This window comes from Amphiprion ocellaris, chromosome 20, assembly GCF_022539595.1.
Source record: "Amphiprion ocellaris isolate individual 3 ecotype Okinawa chromosome 20, ASM2253959v1, whole genome shotgun sequence".
Taxonomy (NCBI): Eukaryota; Metazoa; Chordata; class Actinopteri; family Pomacentridae; genus Amphiprion; species Amphiprion ocellaris.
In genome coordinates, this window is record NC_072785.1 from 10,495,593 (window position 1) to 10,520,694 (window position 25,102).

At 39.2% G+C, this 25,102-nt stretch overlaps 1 protein-coding gene across 2 annotated transcripts; it reads left to right on the forward strand.

The window, feature by feature from the left end:
* Nucleotides 1–1,777: 1,777 nt before the first annotated feature.
* Nucleotides 1,778–25,102, forward strand: ddhd1a (DDHD domain containing 1a). Of its 2 annotated transcripts, XM_055006051.1 has the most exons (14): nt 1,778–3,050; nt 4,490–4,666; nt 9,322–9,423; nt 12,520–12,648; nt 14,198–14,345; nt 16,720–16,829; nt 17,141–17,247; nt 17,331–17,593; nt 18,243–18,318; nt 18,604–18,753; nt 18,914–18,978; nt 20,288–20,460; nt 21,183–21,380; nt 21,515–25,102. In XM_055006051.1, exons 1-14 carry the CDS (start codon nt 2,243–2,245, stop codon nt 21,700–21,702), a joined length of 2,694 nt encoding a protein of 897 aa, XP_054862026.1. In that variant the 5' UTR covers nt 1,778–2,242; the 3' UTR covers nt 21,703–25,102. The 2 variants fall into 2 exon arrangements, with proteins under 2 accessions (XP_054862026.1, XP_023133133.2); XM_023277365.3 differs by lacking the exon at nt 9,322–9,423 and having other exon boundaries at nt 1,780–3,050.

Consider the following 25,102-nt stretch of genomic DNA (forward strand, 5'->3'; position numbering starts at 1 on the left):
TTTCATTATAGGGGACAATATATTTATCTTGACTGTATCTTATTATCAGCCATGTGCCATATTTTTTAATAGAAAATAAAGCATCTATGAGGAGGAACTGGCAGAGCGAAGGTTTACTTCTTTCTCTTTTGTCCACTCAGTGACTAGAAAGGTGTTTTAGCACGTAAACTGAATCCCTTCTCTAAAAGTAGCAGGCCAGCTGGGTTGTTGGCCTTTGCTTTAAAATGAATAGGTCTTTGCTGTCCTCTAGTGAGAAGCTAAGCTACTGCATGCTGTGAGCGCTAAAAAGCAGGAAGTCATTCTGCCAAAACCTGAGTGCAGTTATCCTCACATCCCTACATTATTTTACCTGCTTATTTTTACTGTTTCAAATAAAGGACCAGTTCAACTCATACAATGCAGTTTTCCCTTGACCAAAAAGTGACTGCAGCCCTCACATCATGGGACTGAAAAGCTAGCAATACTTCAAAATGGCTTCATTTCATTTATGACAGTCATATTTTATAGATTACAGTGCCTAGGATCATTGCAAAAGAACACCTAAAACTTAACACCTGAACAATATTGGTGTGGAAAAACAGAAACATCGACACTTCTAAAGAGTACTAGTAAAAGTAGTCTATCGTAAATGTTACCAATATGATCTTCACAATGTGTGCAACAGGAAAAACAGTTCACTTGCAGCCATCCAAACCTTGAATCTCAATATCCCCAGTGACCACTTTAGTTGAAATACTGTACACTCATATTGCAGATGCAAAAGCACATAAATAACACATAATTTATCATTCCAAACAAAACACTCATTATTATTATTATTATTTTGGCCTGGTTCTAGTTGTATGATAAGCATTGTTTTTTTAAGTTCAACAAAATAGGAAACATGTTAATACTGTAAGAGCCTAAAGTGACAATTAGTCACATAAGTCACCATAATTATGGGTCAGAACATTTGGATAGAAGCACTCTTAATGCACTCTTCAAATGTATTGTGGCTGAATGATTGTCTGCTGATTTTTTTTAAAAAAGCTCTCAGACAGGAAGTGCTTTTGCTTTAAAAACTGCCTGATTACATTAAGATGGGTTTACTTAATATTTTCTCTGTTTGGAATTACATACACAGAATGATTAAATTTACTTGCCTAGAACAAGTGACTTTTATTCCAAGCATGTTTTTCACAAGTTATCTAAATAACGGCAACAAAATCAAGGACACAATCATATTGAATATATCTTACATAATACATTAAACTCTGTAAGATCACAGAATAGTTTATTACAGTGTAAACATGGATATTAGATTCACCAAACATATAAACTTTAAATATCTGAAACAATAGCATTTCCTGTAATCATCCTAAATGTCAGGCCTCAGGCTTGATTACGTTGTAAGCTTCAGATATTTTATAGATATTTCCTAGTCTATAATGACTATGAATGAATTCAAGAAATAATAAAAGAATAAAAGTAATGAAAGTAAGAAAGATGCTAAGTAAAAGGGAAACAAACTTTTAACAATAACAACAACAACAACAACAACAGCAATAACAATAATCACAATCATAATCAATAATGAATATTTATTTATTTATTTATTGCAGATTAGCCCTTTCTGGAACAACACCTTTTAAACAATCGTAGGTTTTTGTCTCCATCTAGTGTCCAATAGGAAAAACGCATTTTACCAACACTGTCGTCATGTTCGCGCAAATTCTACGTGCGCGTTCACGAACGGACCCTGTGATCTATGCGTCAGCTGTCAAGCCGTGCACACGCACACTACAGTCCTGTCTCTATGCAAGATTTGTTTGGACAACGAGAGCATCAGAAATTCCACAGAGACCCGGAACACTCAAAGTATGGTGACTGCAGTGTTACTACCATCAAGCCGCACTAAAGAGACTTATTGACTGGAGAGGAAGTCGTTTGATATTGGTTTTTACTAGCGGAGAGGACACTCGGTTTATAGGTTTTCTCGTTTTATCGTTGCTAATACGCTAACCTCGGAGTTCTCCAGCCGGCTTCATTAGCTTAGCTTAGCAAGCTAACGAGCTGATGTAGCGACAGCTGCGGGGGCGCTCATTGAAATGCGATGGGACCTTGTCTGGAGGAAAATTACTTTGGGAAATTTTACTGACTGTCTTGCACCATGTTGCTAGCTGTTGTGAAGCTGTAATGGATTCGTTAAGGTGAAGTGACACACGAGGGAGGTTACCGGTCAGGTGGGGCTGCTCGGATAGTTATGAGCAGTTTCAACGTTACAACTAGAACCTCCACCTTTAGCTCATCTTTGAGCAACGATAGTAAGAGTTCAACGGTCAGCGTCCGACCCGCCAACAACAACAACAAGGACTGGGCTTTGGGAGGCGATGTGTTCTCGTACTATCACGAGATGAGTCTCATGAACGACACGATGCAGGCAGGAATGTCCTCCGTCCAGTCAGGACTGGAGGGACACCTGCCGCTTTTACATGCCCGACACCACAGCGCACAGGGCGGCTTGTTGTTGGACCTGAGCTCCCCGGATTCCTACCTCGACAGCAGCTCCCTGGAGTACAGCGACAACGATGGCAACAACGCTGGTCCGTTGTTCGAGAGGAGGAAGAGGTCCAGGTCCAACAGCTCCAGACACCGATTCAACGAGGTGGTCACGGAGCTCGGGCCGGAGGAGGTCCGGTGGTTTTTCAAAGAGGACAAGAAAACTTGGAAGCCCTTCGTCGGGCATGACTCGCTTAATATTGAGCTCATGTTTCGGAAGTACCTGGAGCTGAACCCTGGTGCTGCAGGCTCCCAGGTCAGCGGCGGAGAGAAGGACGAGGAGGAGAGCAGCAGTAAAGGTGTGGAGAGCAGAGGGCTCAACGGTGCAGTGCCAGTAGAGACCAGGACCAGTAGTGTGCACGGAGGTCGGGGGTCCCTGGACACTTCCACCGTGTCCTCTGATGAGAGGGACCCTGACAGCATTGAGATCAGCGTGGAGCCAGTGTGTGTTCGTGGAGGGCTCTATGAGGTTGATGTTAAAGAGAAAGAATGCTATCCAGTCTACTGGAAGCGTAAGTATAATCAACCATAACTAAGTCTGCAAAATCATATTTCTGTTTTGCATTAGTTACCAACTCTTATTGCACAAGGAGGAAAGTACCAGAATCGATCAACTAAGTGCATGTCCTTAGGCTCTAATTCCTGTTATAAACCTCATATAAACTTTGTATTCTGCAGTATAAAGCCTTACTCCATACCAAAATCTCATCACAAGCAGCGTCCATGCCTCCTATAAAATTTCAAACTAGTAGCGGATTATACATTTGGTTTAGTAACTTGCTGAGAGCTGCATTGTTTTGCAAGATTTCCCTCATTGGCAAACTAATTACATAGCCTGGTCTTTTGGGAGCAACCCAGGATGTCGGTCTATTGAGCTCAGCTGATCTGTACTAACTAATTCATGGATATTTCCAGGAAAAGGCAGGGAACAAATGAAGGCGGTCGCTATCGGGCCTCAGAAAACCTGAACTGCATGAAAGGGTTCATGGGTAGCTGGCTCTTTTGAAGGTTAATGTCAAGTGACACTTGGAGTAGCAGTTATTTTCCTGACTGTAAATGCTGTAGATGGAAGTCCCTTGTAATCACTTGAGACCCTTGCTGTACTGTTTCAGCTTAGTTTCTGTCACTGCTAACACACATGCCATGTTAGCACTTTAGGCTCTGATGTACTACTTTTGAGATAGATACTGGAGAGAGAGATCAGTGTATGTAAAGTGGAAAGGTTGTTGATGCACTGTAATCCAAGAAGCAAAACATCCAAATCATGTGACATTATCAAGCAGTGTCATATGATTTCAAACATGTTAGTGTTATGTTGGCATATTTAGCAAACCATGTGAAAAGGCCATATTTCATTTCATAGGAACTTGAAACATCATGTTACATAAGGACTGCAAGCTTATCTTCTCTGACCAGACATGAACCACCTTAACAAATGAGTGATTAGTATCTACTGTCTCTATTACTGTCCTTCTTGTGTGTCTATCTTAGCCTTGGTGTTGTTATGGGCCTCTCTATATATCAATACAAGTATGCGCATGTGTTTTTAGCTCATGTCAGACAAGTGTGCCTAATTTAAGATCTGCTGTGGCACTCTTATTAACCACGGGAGAATCTGTTAATAATGTCACACAAGACTGTAATCAAAACTGGCCTCGCCCCATTAATCACTGAGCTGTGGCCCTCCTGGATTTGTCAGACTTCTTGAGTTAAATGGAAATCAGATTATGTCATTCAAAACAAATTCTCAAAGGGAGTTAGTTCCTAGAAAATGTCTGTAGCAACATTGCCGCTTTTATTGTACATATACAAGCAAAATACAATAAAATTGTATCTTAATTAGCATTATCTTTCACCCTTGCTAAAGAAATATGACACCGAAATGTCTGCCCATAGAAGAAAGTCATTGTTTTGCATTTACTACTAAATCTATGCTACTGCTGTCTTTCAGAACAAGACCATATTCCGGTGATGAGAGGCCAGTGGTTTATTGATGGTACCTGGCTTCCGTTAGAAGAAGAGGAGAGCGACCTCATTGAGCAGGAGCACCTGAACCATTTCCGTGGACAACAGATGCAGGACACCTTTGAGACAGATTTGATTGTCAAGACTGTTGACAGCAAAGATGGTGAGCACTGGGGAAGGGCAAGGGTAGAAGAGATTTAATTTTAGTGTCATACAATGTTCCAAACGTAGAAAGCTACAAAAACTGTCTCATTATCTTCTAACAACACAGCACTGAAGCATCCATTCTTGAAACAATTAACGTGATTATATATAAGTTTGATGGTGAATGTTTCGTACAGTCAGAATGGGGTCTGGGGTGTAAACAAAGGTCAGAATATCTTACTTGTGACTGTTAATACAAACATTAAGCACATTATTACAGCTGGATTCACAAATAATTACCTGCGTTGTGTTCCAGGTGGGAATTACGTCGCAAAAAGAACAAATCAGAACAGTTCTATGTAAAAGCAGTGAAAAGATGAAGTACTCCCTTAAGCTTTTTTAGTTATAAATCCCAGTAAAAAATATTCAGTTAAAATGTCAGTCCTCACAATAAAGCACAAAGAGACATAAATGGTGAATTATGAGACAGCCCTGCATGCTGTACTGTGGATGCTCAGTCAAAAAAAATTAATGGCCAGGTGCCTCCGTTCATGTGTGTGTAGGTTTTGTCATGTCATCCTTCCAATATAAAGCAGGTGCAGCCAGTACATTCTGGCACATCCCTCTCTTAGGGCTGGTTCAAGCGAAATGTAGCAGACTTTAGCTGTGAAAGGCAATAAGAAAGAGGTTCTTTGATTCAGCAGTCTCCTTAAGGCAGCCAGATCTACAAGACCTCCGCTGGTGATAAATGTGTGGGTGTGTGAATGTGGCAGCTAAACAGAGCAAAGCAGCGAGAAAAAGATGCAGCAACTGTTGAAGAAAGTGTAAAAATGTTAAGGCTTCATTTTAAAAGCATGACTCAAAACATCATCAGAATGATCTGGAACATACTGTACGTACTGTACATAGTAAAATACTAAACATCAAATGAAACAATGACTATCATTTAAAATCCAATGTAATCTAATTGCACTTCTACCTAACCTTGATGAGTTGTATTTCAATAATAAATGAATAATTACTGTTAAATTGGCTCAAACAAAAAACTTTGTATATTGCAAATCTATGTAGCCCAAGCATTTTTTTTTTGCTTGCCTTAGGCCTTGCCTCGCCTCGCACACTGTTGTTGACATGTAATGACACTGTCTCTCCCCCCTACTCAGAATAAATTAAGGCCTATAAATAAAATCATAAACAGAGCAGAGGAAAGTGGTTCCAGTAGACTGGATCAGTCTCACTGGCATTGTCACAGTTTCTGTTATGTACTCATAGCTCCTGACTGTGACCACAGGAGTGTTAAAGGAAAAAAAAAACTGCAAAACCTCTTGCACAAGCATTTTTGCACATGAGGATAGTGAAAGATGTAGATGTACATGGAGAGGTATAAAATCACAGAGGACAGAGGAATCATAGTCACATTATCTGCAGGGTGTGTGAAATATCGTGTAGCGACATGCAGATTAGTTTGGTGACACTTGAAGGCCCCTCTATTGCACAGCAGACAGATCACATGTCCTTAACTTGTCTAGTGGGTGAGCTGTATTAGTGCAGTAAAATTCTACTCACTTTGTGATATAGGGACAAAGGTAGAGGTATATGTTATTAAAACCCAACACCAGCTCCATTTTTACATGTTGCATGTAATGCATGGAGTGAAAACATTAATCTTCTGCTTGGAAAAATTCATGGTGCTTTTGTTGGCATATTGATTTCCATTTCTGTATTTAACTGATCATTGAAGCAAAGTGAAGCGATAGATTCTGTTAATTCAACTTCTTTAGGGAGCCTTTACAAGGGAGTGTTTTTTGTTGGAAGTAATAATTTAAGGCACTCAGAGCCAGAAAGAGGCTACCTTTAATGCACAATTGATAAATGTATCATGAAGTGAGTGAACTTTGTCCTGATAATACTGCCCATTTCCCTTGCTATCTTTTACTGTGTCTCCTACCTAGTGTTGCTCTGTTTTTTATAGTGTAGTGTTTGTGTTGCAGTGGCCTGCTGAGACTAAAGGTTAGTGAAGCAGAAGACATGGTAGGCATACCAGCATGTTATGCAGGCATAGCATCATAATGTGGGACTATTGCTAGGTACAGAGTGTGCATGGATGTCCTGTTCTTGCTTTTTCTTTATGAGTGATAAACGGAAGTTGCGACACAAAATGTGAATGTCAATAGATAGATTAAAATACAAATGTCAGCAGCTGACATTAATAGCAGAAAGAGTAATGTATGAGTAAATGGAGATGTTGGCCGATAGTCCAGTTATAAAGTACAGATGAATTTGTGTTAGTCAAAGTATTAAAAAAGAAGGATTAATTGTCACTTTCAGTGTTAGAGTCAAATGAACAATGACAGCTTTAACTGTAGGTCTTTGACAATATCTGTAGAAGTAAGGTTTTAATATGTTGGCTTTTGTGAACTTCAGGTGATAAATTGTTCTTCCCAAATGTTTTCCTTAAAATAACTTCAATGACTAGTCAAAATGTGTGCTTTAAAATGTGGAATTACCCTTTATCCTCCTGATTTCATCCTTCCTTATTACTTTTTAAGTGTTACCATTTGTAATGTGTACCTGCTGCCATTTGTCAGAAAAAAAATGACAGCCAGACAGTGAACTTTTGACATCAACAAGGGAGCCAAAGTCCTTATGTTATTTAAAGAAGCTTAAAATAGCAACATGGTTTGCAATTGATGGATTTTATGAATAGTCTCTCCATGTTTTGATGTCCCTTGGTCAACTTCACTTAATGGTGCCAGTGCCATTTTCCAAGCCCGACTGTGCAAAAAGAGTGTTGCACATTGAACGAAGCAGAAAAAAACTTTTAATTAGAAGAGGATTCACTTTAAGCTTTTATGATTTGGGTGTATTTAGCTGTAAGCCAATGGTGGAAACTATAGGGTGTGTCCAAGTCTGTCAGGCTTGAAAGACGTCAAGGGAAAATAAAGCCAGCAGGCTGGGCACAGTGTCATCTGTCAGCAATGTATTTTGTGTATGTTTGAGGAAGGCAAGGCTCACGTGTTTATTTACACATGCTACATGCTCAACTACATATTTATTCAGGCAGCACATGACACTAGGAACACACTGCATGATTAATCACTAACACGTGCTTAAGAGAACCAGAAAATGCAGACCTACTAACTCAGCGCACACTTAGCAGTAAGCTAGATATGGTCATTACTTTCAGTGAAGATATCAGATATTTTGAGGTCATCACATAGCAAGCTTCTTATACACTTGTACACATGTAAATGTAGTGTTCACTGTGACAGTATTAAAGGCAATATTGACAGTGGTTCAGTTTTTCTTCAGATAGATCTTGCACTTAGATCTACATACTAAGATTTATACAACACAAATTAAGCATTTTATTGCATTTTGACCTCCATGTACAAATCCCGTGCATAGCAGATATCCCAGTAATGAGTGAGCACTTATTTATAAATGGATTCATCAGTGCTGTAATGCCCAAATGGACATTACTGACTTGCTTTTACAGCAAACAAACCTCCTGTACACTCAGCAGTTCTCTGCTCCTCCACAGCCTTTCACCTCTGCTGTGGGAAACACTGCTGACATTTGCAAGTCTGATGTCTTCGTAATCACGGTTTAAATAGTTCAGTCATTTCTGAGACTTGATTGATTTGATTAACAAATTCTGAGGAGGAGTTTTCAGATGTCAAATCAAGAAATCTGCTTCCAACAGATTCAGTAATGTAATGTAAATAGGGCTCATGGTGTGTCTGGTGTTATAAGGACACAAAATTGAAATTTACCAAAGGTTTTGGTATAGGAAACACTCCCAGCCTATACTAAAATATTCTAAATAGCCTAACTTTAGTTTCTGTCTGTCAGCGTACATATGTGTGTGTTTTTGCATGTATGTTTTCAAAACATAGTAACTTGTGAAAGGAAGGAAAATGAAGTCATATTTGGTCTCAAACTATACAGTATATTGCAATAGATATCCTATTCTCATTTTCAAAAAAATACAACTTCTAACAATTTGCACCTATTAAGTCATCTTTTTCGTTTCTTGACTGAATTAAACAAGTTATGAAGCACTGACATTTCTCCCTACAGGAAAACGATATACTCTTTTCAGTTGCGCAGAAATGTTTGAGATATTGTCTCAGATATTGCCTACATAGACCTGTTTGTTTTCAGTGTGTGTAAGTGCAATTCAACACTACATCCTTTAAACAGTTATATGGGTATTATTGCATTAGTATTGTATTCATTCATTAATCCATATGGTAATGTAAGTACTGCTATATGTTGTCATAAGTATGTGTCATACATACACAAAGAGAAATGATTACCTTTATGGCATGTTTAATCACAGTAACGGCTTGTGTAGATATCAGTTCTGTGGACTTCTGTAATGAGTGTTAAACAGATACTACCTCAGTCATCTAAGGCACACATCAAACAGCGCTGCAGTTTGGGCTGTCGGCTCGTCCTAGCCTATTACCTAGGCACTGTTTCAGGTTATTTCCTGCAGCCACCAGGTCCCTGCAGTAACCAGGACCGACTTCTTGTCTGTCCTGGTTGAAGGAGTAACCTGAGTGCAGCGCTACTTGATAGATTGACCTGTTCAAGAGTGATGACAGCGGTAGTCTGTGTGACTGACACCAGGGTGATGGCCATTACTCACTCTTTGTTGGTTGTCAGTTCTCTCCCACCTACCCCCTTTCTACCTCCCTTTTCTGTTCAAATGGAGTGGATATCAGACGAGTGCTAAAACTACATGTCACAAGCGCAAACGCTGTCAAGGTACTGTAAAATACCAAGTTGTTTTGTTTTTATTTCTGTTGTCTTAGATCTTCTAGCTTGTACTCCCCTCCTTGTAGATCCTAGGTCTGTGTGGGTCTCGATTTTCCTTTCTTTTGTGGTTCAGACCTTTGAAATCTGATGTTTAGAACTAGACCTAGGCTCAGTTAGAAATGGTTGTATTCATATGGATTTAGACTGTTCTCCATTGCAGCCTTAACTGGGCTCCTTTTGTGCTGTGACCCAGAGTTGGTAGTGCTGCTGTTCCTGCTGCTGCTTTTTGAGGAGTCCGTTTGCCATCTTTTTTGCTGGAATAGTGAATAGACAACGTGGTTCACTCAACTAATAGGGCAAAACCCCTGAAACCAGTAAGATCTGGAATAAATAGTTGGTCCTCAAAAAAGCCAAGGTGCTTTACTCCTTTTTTTTTTTTTTTTTTTTTTTTGCTTTTCTTCAGTCTCCCCAGCCATGTCTTCCACTATCTCTCTCATTGCTTTCTTTCTCTCATTCCCTCTGGCTATTTAACTGGATCATTAATGAACCACTATCAACAGCTCCCACTTTAAGAGCTATGAACAAAGCACTCTGTTGAGAGCAAAGCACAATTGATGAGCCAGACAGAAGAGCCATTGTGGCCTTACTATTATAGCCCTTAACATGTTGTGTAGTCGCCCTTTTTGAGGTCCATCACTGTCCTAGTTCTGAGTGTATTGAAAAGAGAAGTCTCTGGGTGTGTTTCCTCATCTTGTAGTAAATTCAAGCGGTTATTGGCCTAAAGCCTAGTGTGCAAAGCAGACCTAAACATAGACCTGTGATTTTTGTGTATATTGCACCACCTGAGCTTAGAGCATGCAGTGCAATAGTACGCCTTTTCTTTTTTCACTGATGTCACATTGACATTACAGCATCTGTGTTGTCTCAAGGCAGACAAACCTTGCTAAGATTTCTAGCTATTTTGTTTTCCACACCGTAGACAAGAAAAAGTTGTAGGTTATGTCTTGTTTCTCCTCTTTCAAAAACAAATGCCACCTGTGCCTTTATCATTAGATATTGGCTGATTATTAGTTCAAGGATACCTCGTTTTTCTCCCCTCCTCTTGTGTTTTTTTCATCTTTCACAGACTCCATCACACTTAACTTCATTTTCAGTTTACCCAGTCTGTTCCTATTCTTTGCCACATCCTTCGTCCCTTCCTTTTCATCAGTCTCCCTTATCCTGTGTCTCTCAGTAATTCTCCGTAGCCGTGTTAGAGAACTAGCTCAGTAAACTCTTTCTTGGTTGACTGCCACACTTTGATCCCCTCCTCTTTTTCTCTTCCTTTCACAATGCGCTGCCCTTCATTGTAAAACAGGAAGTGTTCTTGCACATTACCAAAGAATTACTCCATCTCAATTGTTACAGTTTTACTCCAACTAACATTTAATATTAATAAAATCAGCTAACTGGTCTAGCTCAGCAAGTTTCTGTTAAAGTTGGACTAATACCTCCTGTTTTACAGTTCACTTAGCTACAGATAAATCTCAACAGGTTGAAGTGGCTTCACCCAACTTTGCATAACACTATTGGTTTCATGGCCAGTGCCACCTTCTTTATCAACCATGTCTTCACTTCTGTGTCCAAGTGGTGTTTGAGGAAAGGAGGCCACTTTAAACTGTTTGAGATAAAGCCAAACTGGGTGGTGAAAGGTCCTTTTCTCAGGAGAGCTGGTTGTTCTCTTTCACTGCTTCTACAAGTATTGGTTTAGTATTATTTCATGTGGTGATTAGCATACGCTTCATTTGCTGTTGAGCAGTTTCACTTGAGGATCTGCAGATAAATGGAGATGTGGGACAGAAGCAACTGTCTATCATATCTCACTTGGGAACTTCATCCTGACATAAGCTTGTTTTATTTGGCCTGGAAAAATGAAAAGTTTCCCCGTGTTACTCCCAATTGGTCTAGTGCTTAAGAATTTGTCTTGAAAAACTCTCCTTCTTCCGGACTCTGCTTGTCCTCATTTTTCGGAAGCAGTCATTCGTTTTCACACTGGTTGCACTCAGAGTGAACAGGTCTCAGCTAAGGTACAAGAAGTGCTCTGCCTCTCGTTGCCCACTTGTCGTGCTTGTCCAATGAGAAATTCTCCTGCCAGGCAACAGAGGACAGGTTAACTCAGATGTGTTTCTTACCTTGTAGACCTGGCCAGTGTCTTAGCAAGCAATATCTGATAAGTGTCCAAATATTGAAGGATGTTCTTGGTTATTTTTCCACTGCTCTATGACATGTCCATATGGCATGTACAAAAGACATGCATCATAGTAACTATATTTCATGTACACTTGTATTGATTGTACATTGCTGAGAGTTTCAAGCTTTCAAAAAACTGAATCTAGAAATCTTTTTCCAAGTACTTTGCCCTGTTCTCAGGGGTTTTAATCTGCAGTTTGGTTCAGAGCAGTACAGAGCCATGACTGTGCTCTGGATCAATTCCAAAGTCTTCCACCAATCTCATCCAAATGAACTTGACTGTGCAGGGCATTTAAAGGACATGCGGCAGAGACATAAATAACTCTCTTAAGTGAGCCTGTTTCGTTTATCACTCTTAGCTTCTGTAGCAAATGGTGTCTCCTCTCGAGCCATAACTCTGCTCTTACTTGCCCTAGTCACTGCATTACATTTTTACAAAACAACCTGGAGAAATATTAAAATGAAAGCAAAAGGAATTTAGATGTCAGCATATAAAAGATCCTCAGTCTGATGATGCATAAGCAGGACGACAAGCAAGAGCTGAAATATGCAATCACGGTGTGTGATAGTTTGATGAGTTTTTCTTTCTGCAGATCAATGCTCCAGACTGCATTTGATTGAGCTTGTTCAGTTAGATTGACCCTAGACTTTTGATATTTTGTACTAAATTCAAGATTGCCATAACTTTGTGCAATTTTTATGTCTTCAATCTCTTTGCTATCCCTAAAATGTGTGATCACAACCCTTTGTATCAGTGAATCTCTCTCCTTCTCCCTGATGTTCCCTTGCCAATTTTCCCCACACCATCTGCAAATGCCCTCCTTTCTTTCCTCTATCCATTCATTCACTCACTCCTCTCTCACTGCCCTCCTACAGCGATCCACAGTCTGAAGCTGAGTCGGACACATGTGGATTGGCACAGCGTGGATGAGATCTACCTCTACAGTGATGCCACCACTTCTAAAATTGCACGCACCGTCACCCAGAAACTGGGCTTCTCCAAAGGTCTGGAATCCCTCATGGTCATCATCTTTGCAATTAAGATGGACAAACAGTTTTGTAGCCGTACATATGTGTGTGTGTGTGTTCTGATCACTGAAATAGTAATACAACTTAAATGTTTTGATTATTTGGTTAGTTTTACTCTATAACTATTACCACAAACAAATTGCCAGTGAAAGCAGAAAAATGTATAATTAAGATATGACATTTCTAAAAGAAGAGGTTTGTTCTTTTGTGTCATAGTTACGTTACATGTTTTGGCCATGCTAGTAAGGGGGTTTGAGGGATTGCATTTGTTTTGATCTAGTCTGGAAAATCTCAGCAGGTAGTGTACTGTTAACATTAAATCTTGTACAGATATTTGTTGCCCTCACACAGTTTGTCTGAATGACTGTAATGTTGTTTGTAGCCCCACCATGAGATCAACATCATTTTTTAAAGTAAATTATTCAACATCTATTGTATCAATGGTACTGAAGTTTGGTGCCGACTTTTATGTTCAGATATTAATGAAGCAACAGATTTTATAGGGATCTGTAAAATTTACAATATCGTCTAGTCAAAATGTTCATTTGTCCTACATTTTAGTTAATGACAAAATACGTTAAAAATTGATTACATTTTGATCAGTCTCCACTGTAACTTGTATGCTGTACGTAAAAGCCAGTGCCAGCTTGCTATGCTTGTCTCTAGCATCCCTGTTTGTTTCTCTGTTAGTTCGTTATCCCCTTTGTTATAAATGATATGAAACCAAACATTTATTCAAAAACATAGTTGCTTTCATGTTTCAGTAGACCCACCTCTCTACTAATCTAATGCACAAGTTACCTGCTGGTTATGGCATTTCTAGTATGCAATCATTTGCTAGCATTAGCAACCATTTGGTAACAGTTATTTAAACACAACTGGGTACGGTTCCAACTCTTAACTGGATTAGCTCAGAAAATCACACAATGTCCATCTGCCATTTGTAGGGACAAAATGTCCCAAGTGTAACTTAAAAGATAGCAACTGCAGTTTGACCAGGTCAGGTTTTTGATCTGTATAGATGACTCTAATCTGCTCTACAGTCTTCAAGGTGTATGATACATTTTATCTCCTGCTCACAGATTATAACAGGACAATCTGGTACTGGCTATCTAAATCTCTCCCGACAAACAAATCCTCAGTGAAGAGATATGTCTTTGGCGCTATCCAGACAGCAGCAAAGTCAGCAGGATCACCTTGCCGTACAGCACATGACTACGCTAGATTATAGATTCTAAATAAGGACACATGCTCAGCCCTGTTGGCACATTACGTGTAACCATACAACTTCGGGCCACATTCACAGCAGGAATCACTGTCTCACCTACTGGCCTCGTTGGACTCCGCACAGCATGTTATTTTAACACCATCACTCAGTTATTTATAGCCTGCTAGTGAACAGTGTTTTTTGTTTTTTTGCAATGTGTTACAGAATATACTGAATTTAAATGAATTGCTTGTATTAGCAACAAACAGCTCACTACCTTCAAATAAAGATCCAATTTTGTCCTGATTTGTCTCTCAGCTTCAAGCAGTGGTACACGGCTCCATCGGGGTTATGTTGAGGAGGCCTCACCTGAGGACAGACCACCTCAAACTACACACATCGTCTTTGTGGTTCATGGAATCGGACAGAAGATGGACCAGGGTCGCATTATTAAAAACACTGGAATGTGAGTTGGATTTTTTAATAAGCTGATTTGATTGGGGGTTTTCTTGTGTTTATGTTCTTTTATGATAACAGCATTTTTACTTTAAGCCATTATAATCAGTTTTAAAAGGGACATCTTCCACCTTTTACATATTGAATTTATGCATTAAATCCACATTCAGTCGAGATTAATGCAAGCGCAGTGTGAGGAAAATACCTTACATCCAGCGATGTGATGTTTAAATGGCCACAAACTTTGTTTTCTATCTTGTCTTTTTTTTTGTCAGTCTTTTAAACTAGTTCTGTTATCATTCACATCATGTTTTTTATTTTGTATCTGTCACAGGCACAAATCGTATTTGCTGCTTTAAAGGGTTATGAATTGTCCCATTGTTTTTTGTTTTTTTCTGTGGAAGGTTTGACAGGTTTCAGATGTTGACTAGTCTGGCAGGTTTTTCTTGTTCCAGGTCACATTATTTGCTCAACACCGTGACCAGTTATGTAATTAGCACGTTTACAGAATGCACAGCCTAAGTGCAAAGCAGTGCTTATTACATATTAACAGATGGTGCTCAAGCATTAGAATACAGATGGCATAATAATGGGTTAACAAAATCAGAAATGCACCTCTGTTTTTCCCTCTTTGTTCATACAAATTCAGTTAAAGCAATAATGACACTGAAACTGCAGCTTTTGTGTTTTTGTTCTCATGTTCTTTCTCCATCTTAGACCATTCTGTCTGAGTGTTAAAACAGACATATGCTGACTGGTTCACCAACATCATCAAGCGACATTCCATGCCTATTTTTAGCCATGTCAAATGTGACTTTCAAATGTTTTGAACAGCACAAATTGGCCAACATACATATACTCAGCTCTGCCTGGGTGTACATATAGTTTTACTGCTGTGTAGATTACTGTTAGTAACATTAAATTGTAATGAAGGTCCAGATTACTTCCTTTAACATTCCGAAGCATGCACCACTGTTTTGTTTGGCTGATGGCTCAACTTCCAGAGAATGATATCCCACAACCTTGGCACATAAAACTGAAACTATCAGTCGATGATGTTAGATGATTCTTTAACCAGTCAGCTGAGTTCCTTTTGTCTTTGAAAGGTTTCATGCCGTCATGAGGAACTTTGTCAAAAGCTGACATTTGTGTTTAGTTTACAGGCCTCTAGTGAGGAAGTTACAATGTCAGAACACAATACTCACTTAAGCTTCTAGAAATTAGATAAAGCAAATTATGACGGCATTTGTTCTTTTATAAATAACATCTCACTGAAGCTAAGTTGTGTATAGAACACTGAGCAGATGTTGTTAAAGCAAGGCACCATCCTTTTCTATGGTTATGTGTTAGGTGAAAGATTGTGGCGTCTTCAGTAGGACTACTGTGTTGGCCTTGGTCCATGGCCTCGCAGTACTACTGCAGACAATAGTACAGACTGTACAGATCAGAGCCATGTGTGTCTCTATGTCACAAAGTCGCTTGGAGCACTATACCAGCTTAGACACACTAAGCAGGTAAAGTAGACCAAGTCAAGCTGCAGAGCACTTTAAGCCTGACTGCCATCTCCCTGTGGATTACAGCACACACTTTCCTCAGCCAGGAGGAAAGATCAGCCTGACATGTCTAGTCTGTTCCTTGTTTGTCGGTTGTTGTTGTTGTTTTTTTGTTTTTTTTAAGCGAATTAATTTCCAGTCTGTGCCTTTCAGAGTTTCTGCAGCACTAGTGAAAGAGGAAATTGTGGGACTATTTGGTCTCGAATCAGCAAATGTTTATTTAAAATGTATTTAGATCCACCTAGAATGTCAAAGCTCACTGTCCAGTTGATGCAAACCTCAAAACAAAGGAAACCTTGTGGGTGCAGCACAGAAAGCTACATAATGCACACTCAAACCTTTGAGCATTTAAGTTCCCCTGCAGACACACTAGATTGTCCTATCAAAACCTGCATTAGGTGCCCCATTAACAGACCAGTCACCTAAAAGCTTCTAACCCTACCTCACCCTCTCTCTCTTTGTATATTTAGTGTATCCTGCAAGCTAATGCTGCCCCATATAGGGCTAGTAGCAATGTAACTATTGTGTGTGTGCTGTACAAGGACAGCTATTGCATCAGTAATCAGATAAGTGGACGTCAGTCTTCTCCTCCAACAATCATTTAAGCCTGAGAGAAAGAGTGCAAACACAGATGCTAGTCAGTCTATAGTACGGCCGGATATACACAGAGAATGTTACTCATACACTCACAAACTGTCATTATCATACAGTACTTCCCAGACAGTACAGCGATGACAGTGTATTTACATTAAGCCAATATTTACCAAAATGCACAGTTTTCAGAGTGATGTGGTCATCATATGCTGCATCTTCTTGATTGTGTCCATTTAGGCTGAGGGAGGGTGTGAGGAAGATGGAGGAGAAGCACTTTTCAGAGCACAATGAAGAACACGTGGAGTTCCTGCCTGTCGAGTGGCGCTCGAAACTCGCACTGGATGGAGGTGTGTGTTTTTGGCAATGTGCATTCGGTTATTCTTTTCTGTTTATTCTGTATGCAGCAAAGCTGTTGTCATCCACTGTAGACTTTGCTATGTATGAAAAGACTTAGTAACCCCTTTGAGCTGCTCTAAGTAAGGCAACAGTGGTATCAGCCAGGCTTAGTTATTTAACTGAAAGTGTTTGAGGCTGTGTGGTATGAGCATAGCACGTGAATTCACCAACTTTCCATTGAGTTTTATTTTGTATATAATACCAGACCTATTCTGTCTGTAGTAGATCTATTTTGTACTCTGATATTGGTATCTTTCTGTAGATACGGTAGACTCAATCACACCAGACAAAGTGAGAGGACTGAGAGACCTTCTCAACAGCAGCGCCATGGACATCATGTACTACAACAGCCCCCTTTATCGGGATGAAGTGAGTCATACACTTTAAGAAGCTGTTATAGATCTGTTGTACCTTTTACTTCTGCTAAAAACCCCTTCAATCCCTCTCCACAGATTACTAAGGGCCTAACACGAGAGCTGAACAGACTGTACACACTTTTCTGTGCGCGGAACCCTGATTTTGAGGAAAGAGGTGGCAAAGTGTCCATCGTGTCTCACTCCCTCGGCTGCGTCATCACCTATGACATTATGACAGGATGGGATCCTGTTCGCTTCTGTCTGCAGGAGCATCACGTTGTGGAGGAAGAGCTGGACTTGCGCTGGATGTCGTATGAGGAGAGGCATCTTTTAGAACAGCTGAGGCACACAAGGAATAGGTAAAGTTTGCTAATATAGAATGATTCTCAAGGACTGTATTTATACCTGTATGTCTGTAAATATTCTCACAGTCTTGGATAGAAAGCCTCAAAGAAAGTGGTCAAGATCTCAGAGAAATTTTCTAATCTACCTTCAATCGCTAGTGCAGCTCATATTTTTCCAATCTCTTCTAAATTCGACACCAAATCTAGTACTTGTGTTTGTTTGTCATGCACAATACAGTGTGTGCTGCTAGCTACTCTGCTCATGCTCCAATGTCAAGTGGTAGGTTTGGTTTTTCTATTTGTTGTTGTGTGGGCTGTGGAATATTCTGATGCCTCGTGATCAGATGTAGTGGAAAAGGCTTTTAATACATCTGCTCTGCACCAGTCCATCACACAGTGTGTGCGATGTGATTTATTGTGTGCACCATTACCGTAGTGAAACTGCCAGAGTATGAGATATTGATCTAAGTGGTACAGAAATTGTTTGATGACTGATGTGAAGACAAAAGGTTTGTGTGGATAATGGGTGCATGTCTACGTAATATAAGCTAATGTATATGGGATATTAATGAGAATTAGATTGCAACTATTTGTCAGGTTTTAGAAGTGTTTTAAATTTATTTTTATAGTATATTTCAGGAAACTGTTTTTTTGCTTCTGACAGGTTGCGAGAGCTGCAAAATCAAGTCATCACATTGGAGGCCTCGAAGCCTTCAGCCCCTCCGGCTCTCAAATTTAAGGTAAGTTGCTCAGATATGGTAATATACTACACCCTTGCAATGTGAAATTACTCTAAAATGGTAAATAGTAGTGATTTCAACATTTTTAACAAATACAATTTGTTAAAAAGCAATATAATTATGTGCCATACACTTCAGCGAATATGTCTACTATTACAGGAAAAAAAAACAGAAATGAATATCCTTTTGGCCTTTGTAACTTTGCTGTGTAAACAAGTGCTGTTTATGTCAATACCGGAGCCTCTTTTTGTGACTCGTGTCATCTTTGCACCCTTTGCCTTCCAGGTAGAAAACTTCTTCTGCATGGGTTCTCCTCTGGCTGTGTTCTTGGCCCTGAGAGGGATTCGTCCGGGCAGCAGCTGTCACCAGGACCACATTTTGCCCACATCCATCTGCAGCAGGCTCTTCAATGTCTTCCATCCGACAGACCCTGTGGTAGGTCTGCCTTGATTGTCCCAGCCCTTACAGATGCCATTTCAACTTCTAACGGGCTCTGCGGATAGAAATGAGAACTCAGATGTGTAAAAAACCCTGCACTGTATGTTTTAGACAGTTTTTTACTTTAAACTAACTCAAGTTTTGCTTCTTTGTTTAGGCCTACAGACTGGAGCCCCTCATCCTCAAGCATTATAGCAATATAGCACCTGTTCAGATACACTGGTAAGAACAGAATTTTGTAACACATGTACAATGTCGATTAAAAAGTGTTCACCTCCCTTGGATGTTTCACCCTTTTGTTGCTTTTATGCATGACATCATGGTCAATGTAATTTGGCTTTTTTTTTAATGAGAATTTTCCTCTTTAATATCAAAGTGAAACAGATTTTTATAAAATCATGTTAATTAATTAAAAATATATAAGGTAAAGTAAATGATTTTATAAATATTCACCCCCTTCAGGTCAGTTATTAGTAGATGCACCTTTGGCTGCAGTCACAGCACTGAGTCTGTGTGGATATGTCTCAATCAGCCTTGCACATCTGGCCACTGCAATTCTTCCTTGCAGAACAGCTCAAGCTCTGTTAGGTTGCTCGGTAATGAGGCGTGAACAGCTCTTTTGAAGTCCAGCCACAAATTCTCAATTGGATTGAGATCTGGGCTTTGATTTTGCCACTCCAGAACATTCACCTTGTTGTCTTTGAACCATTTTTGTGTAGCTTTCGTGGTATGTTTACGGTCATTGTCTTGCTGGAAAATAAATCTTCTCCCAAGTCGTAGTTCTCTTGCAGACTGAGTAAAATTATCCTACAGGATGTGGTGATATTTTTCAGCATTGGTGTATCCTTCCACCTTTCCAAGCCTTCCAGGGCCCGCTGCTAAGAAGCACCCCCACATCATGATGTTGACACCACCGTGCTTCATGGTGGAGATGGTGTGTTTGTTGCGATGTGCAGTGTTTGCTGTTCGCCAAACATAGCATCTAGTCTGATGGCCAAAAAGCTCAATATTTGTCTCATCAGACCAAAGAAGCCTCTTCCAATTGACCTTGGAGTCTCCCACATGCCTTTGGGGGAATTCCAGGTGAGCTTTATATGAGTGAAAGGGAGATCACCTGAGTGCAGCTGATGTGTGATCAACTGCACTCAGGTGATCTCCCTTTCACTAATTGTGACACTGCTTGCATCAACTAGCTGGACTTCTGTTGAATTAGATCATTCACTTTAAAAGGGGTGAATATTTATGCAATCATTTACCTTATGTATTTTTAACTAATTTACATGATTTTGTAAAAATCTGTTTTCACTTTGATATTAAAGAGAGGTTGTTTTTTTTTTTTTTTTTTTAAATTCTTGTAAAAAAAAAAAAAAAAAAAAAAAGCCAAACTATATTGACCATGATTTCGTGTATAAAACGAACAAAAAGGTGAAACATTGAAGCGGGGTGAATACTTTTTATCAGCGTTGTATGTAGTTATAATATTGCCAGAGTCTGTTTGTGCTTAATATCTGAGGTTTGTTTTGGTCATCAGGTGTAGTGCCACTAACCCTACACCCTACGATGAGATCCGACCGACGTTCCTCAACCCAGTCAAAGAACCGACATCTGACACTGAGAGCATTCCCAGTCCGAGCACCTCTCCTGTTCTCCCCCGCAGACACTATGGGGAGTCCATCACCAGCCTGGGCAAGGCCAGCATACTGGGTAAGGCCCACTATCATCTCTTTCTAACTTCAAAGCCAAACCTAGCCCTTGTTTGTTTTTTTACATTACTAAAAAACTTATGCAGGTTCAGTCACAATCATGGACAGATTTTAAGGGTAATTTATAAGGATTTGTGCACTACCTGACAGTTTTGCAAAGGATCTTAGCTCTGAAACAGTTTCAATATGTTCACTTTGTTACTTCACACCAGATCAGATTAACATGGAGAGTTGAATATATGTAGTGTAAAGTACCAGGAATGCAGAAAAGGGGTGTTGGTGTTCTTGTTTTAATTACGCTTCAGACAATTTCATTTTTCCACATTTCCTACACCTGGAGGCTTAGATAGAAAGGTGAACAAATTCATTTCTCTTTTCTGTGAATTCATGCTGCCTACATTCCATTTTATCTTGAGATCAATGTTTGAAATGCTGTAGTTAAGGGGAGTTTTTTTTGGCAACAGTGACATCATGTGGCAGTGAGGGGAATATGCTTCTGTTGCTAACACTGTTACGATGCCATTATTTGCACTTAGTTTTTTATATATATATATATATATATATATATATATATATATATATATATATATATATATATATATATATATATATATATATATACTCACTAGATGTGTTATTATCATTTGTTTTTTTCATTGTTGGACCCACATTCCAACTAGTTTCCTTCATTTCTCTCACACTCTTTAAATTCCCTCACTGTAGGAGCGGCAAGCATAGGAAAGGGCATCGGAGGCATCCTCTTCTCGCGTTTCTCTCGCTCCAACAGCCAGCCCTCAGTGTCCTTAGGGCTTGATGGAGGGGCGACTGCTGAAGAAGATGAGCAGAAGCGCACAGAAAGCCAGTCAGCGTATGGCCTCTCCACCATGATTCGACCCACCTCACCTATTACTGACACATCACGTGAGTCTGCTTACCAGTCCAGCACCAAACAATCATAGAGGGAGACTAATTTTTATTTGTAGAAGAAGTCATTCTTCTTAAAGAGGGTATTTTACAGTAATTCATGGATGGACAAACCTGTTTCTGTCTTGCAGTGGAGCTGGAGCGGCGCATCGACTTTGAGCTGAGAGAAGGTCTGGTGGAGAGCCGCTACTGGTCGGCAGTGACCTCGCACACAGGCTACTGGTGCTCCCATGACATAGCTCTCTTCTTGTTGACCTTCATATACAAACAGAAGACGACACCCCCTGACCCAGCAGAAGATACGCCGGAGCCAGACTGAGGCAGCACATTTGTTACAACACACACACACACACACTTGAATGGTGTCTTATAGTACTGAAGGTGTTTGTCATCTTCTCAACAAAGTCAAACGGTGACATTGCTCATTTTCAGATACACTAATTTTCCCTTTTCCTTTGTCTCCTTGTGACCTAACTCTTTCAACACTTTGGAATCAATACTAACAAACTGACTCAAAACTTCATTCCAAAATGTGCATTTTTGTCTCTTTTTGTTGTGTTTGCACACATTTGCACACCCTAAGGGTGACAGTTATAGACCAGGAACCCCTAAGGAGGTGCACCATTTGCCAGTATGACCGCAGGCTACATGTAAATATGGAATACAAGTCTAATGAGTCTGATGCTTGGGAGTTTGTTGCATCTGGTGGATAGACTTCTAACTTCATTATCTAACTTATCCTGAACTGAAACAGCTGCAGCATGTTGATAAAGTGTCCATGTGTTTCCTGTTAATCAGTGCTTAAATCCAGCCACTCTCCCACCGACTCGGTTTGGAGCCTTGTCACACATTTGCCTGACCCTCAGTCACTGGGGTCTCAAGTTCTGTGTCTGATCTTTTCAACTTTTTCTTTGCTATAAAGGAAAGAGAAAGTAACTTTCAAAACAGTTGTTTTGTTTTTTTCTTTGAGGATTTAGCTACTACATGTCAAAAAGCGAATGCTAAAAAACAATGCAATGCCTTTCAAAGTCAGCCAAACAATGTTATTCATTTTGAATATTTTCAATATTTTTCCACACAAAATCAAAACAGCATAGGGCATTATCCCTTTAATATTGTCTTGGCAATAAGAAAAATAACTGACCATGTTATTTTTAGTTTGTTTTTCTTAATGTTTTATATCCATTTCTATTTCAGATAATTTGATTCTACAAATAAATATACACCAAATAACCTGAGCAAAGCAATCATTTTATATATTACAGAGTCAAATAAAGCAGACTTTTCCTTTATGTCGATATTCAGTAGCAAAACAGTACAGTTTTTGCTTTAATACATAGGACAAATGTCTGTTGCTAACACAATAGTTACAGCTAAATATCCTCGTAAGATTTCATGTTGCATACGGAGGTTTACTACCACATGATGCTTGTTTAAAAACAGGCATATCTTCATTGTTAAACAACAGTCCGATATATTTAGTTATTTTCTAACAGTTTATGATTTCACATTACAAATCTTGATTTCATTTATAAAACAAATTCTCATTCAAAACAATCACTCATTCAATCTAAAGTCATACTTCTATTTTAAATATAAGTTATGGAGAGGTTTTTGTGCTCATATCTTTTTATTGATATTCAGATAAAATCAGTGGTATACTAGATATATCTTTTCTTAAAAAATTAATATTTTTCTTAGCAACTTTCAGGCTCTTGAGGATATAGACCTGGATCTCATCTTGGTTAAAAATGGGATTCCAACTTGTGGCCAAATAACTTTTATGTGTCTAACTTGTTAGCTGCTTAGCTTTAGTAATGCTAAGGCTAATGCATCATCCATGAAAATGTAATTGGCCTAGGTAAATAAAAATAGATTATCTGTTAATTTAGGCTTTTGTAATATGTTGCACACAAAAATTAACTGCATCTTGTTCGCCTTGTTGTCACTTTCCCCTTTTGAGCAAAGAATATGTCCGTTTGTCTTTGTATTTGTGTAAAAGAGGGGTTTCTTTATTCTTGAAAACCTGCATGTGCCAGTCTTTTGACTGTGTGATTGTCTAATTGACACTACTTACAAATTCATTCATAAAAGAAAAACCTAAAGGTAACTGGGGACAGCAAATCATGATTTGTTTTCTTAAAAGGATTTTTGACGTCGGTTTACCAGAGCATATATATGTATAAGAAAATACCGATAGAACTTATATTAGTTCATCGTCCCGGTAAGAATTCTGCAGAAATTAGAATGCTTCCTCACTTTGCATGGTGTCATATTAATAGCAAATGGATGTTGGAACAAGAAAATAGTGCAGAGTGCCAACACCGTCTAAGAAACTTTGTTATAACTATAAAACCACTCGTGATCGTTTATGGATTTCTATTGAAGTCGTTTTAAATACATTCGCAATGGATGACGAAATGGAACTGCCCTCATATTAATGTTCATGGAGTCACGTGACAGACTTTATTACTGTCAGTGTCAAATTTAATTTGTGTCCTGCTGGTTGTAACATCATACTTATCAAGAGCTTATTTTCATTTGTTATGGTGCAAGCTGCAGCTTTACTGTTCCACACAAGGGCTGTAGCTTAATGGTCCACCACTTAATGGAATCAGTTTTTTGGGGGGTGTTTAATGTCTGTGTTATGTGTGCAAAGACTTACTGACTAAAACCAGGCTGCCTTGATGAGATGCCCGATAGGTAACCAGGAAGTAGTATGGAAGCTGGGACAAATAAGGGAGAGTGATATGAAAGTGTTGCTATTTGAGCTGGTGGATCTTACACATTCATTTGCAATGAATTGCACAGAAGCTATGTTAAAAAAATAAAAAAACAACAGCCCATTTTATTTATTCATTTTTGCTAATCGTGTGTTTCTTGGCAGCAATAGATGCAGAAAGTGATTTCAACATGTTACTTGATAGGAGTCCTGGAAATATTACATATGTAGAGCAAAATACAGTAGCAATTCCATTGTTGCCTCTGCATCTTCAAAACCACACTTTGTGGGTTCAGACAAATACGTACTGTAGGGTTGTGGACAGAACAGTGTAACAATAGCAACAATGTTCCTGCCAGTGTTTGTGATTTGGCCGTGTTTCCAAAATGTATGTAAAATCTGCACATTTTGCATTATAGCAATTTTTGATCAAAGCACAGACTTTCAAATGTGTTCACTTTGCTTGCTACAAAAAAACTAGCAAGTTAACTGGAAAGCATTAAAGAGAATTTTGTTAAAACACATTGTAATTTTGACTATGTAAGCATTTAATGTACAGCATTTTGAACGACGACAGTATATTTTTCTTGTTAAAGGCACCACAAGCATCAGGGAAATGTCTGCTGTTACGTGTTTTGTAGATTCGACACTCTTGTTGATGCCAGATTGAAGCCATTATTAAGTAAAACAATTCAGCACAGATGTCACTCTTTAAACTGTTCACAAGTGGATGAATAAGTTCTGTATGGCTTGCGGCCATATGTAGTCAGACGTGGTGGGGGGGTGAAAAAGAGATGCACATTAAAACTTACTGCGTTGAGTGAAATGTGTTAAACAGGTAACGCTGTTGCTTCGACTTTGATCGGATGTCTGGAAAGGTGTTCTGTGTCTGTCCCTAGAGCTGTGCAATAACCCATGCCTGTAATGGATTCTAACTGCCATCCAAAGCACTGTATTTATTTCCTTTTATTAAAGCATTTCTTTTTGGATACAATCA

What these genes read in the sequence shown, in the direction of transcription:
- ddhd1a (XM_055006051.1), top strand. Translation starts at nt 2,243, where the DNA reads ATGAGCAGTTTCAACGTTACAACTAGAACCTCCACCTTTAGCTCATCT. An exon ending in ATTATTAAAAACACTGGAAT is followed by an intron (nt 14,346 to 16,719) that starts GTGAGTTGGATT and finishes GTGTCCATTTAG; the next exon opens with GCTGAGGGAGGGTGTGAGGA. An exon ending in CTCCGGCTCTCAAATTTAAG is followed by an intron (nt 18,319 to 18,603) that starts GTAAGTTGCTCA and finishes TTTGCCTTCCAG; the next exon opens with GTAGAAAACTTCTTCTGCAT.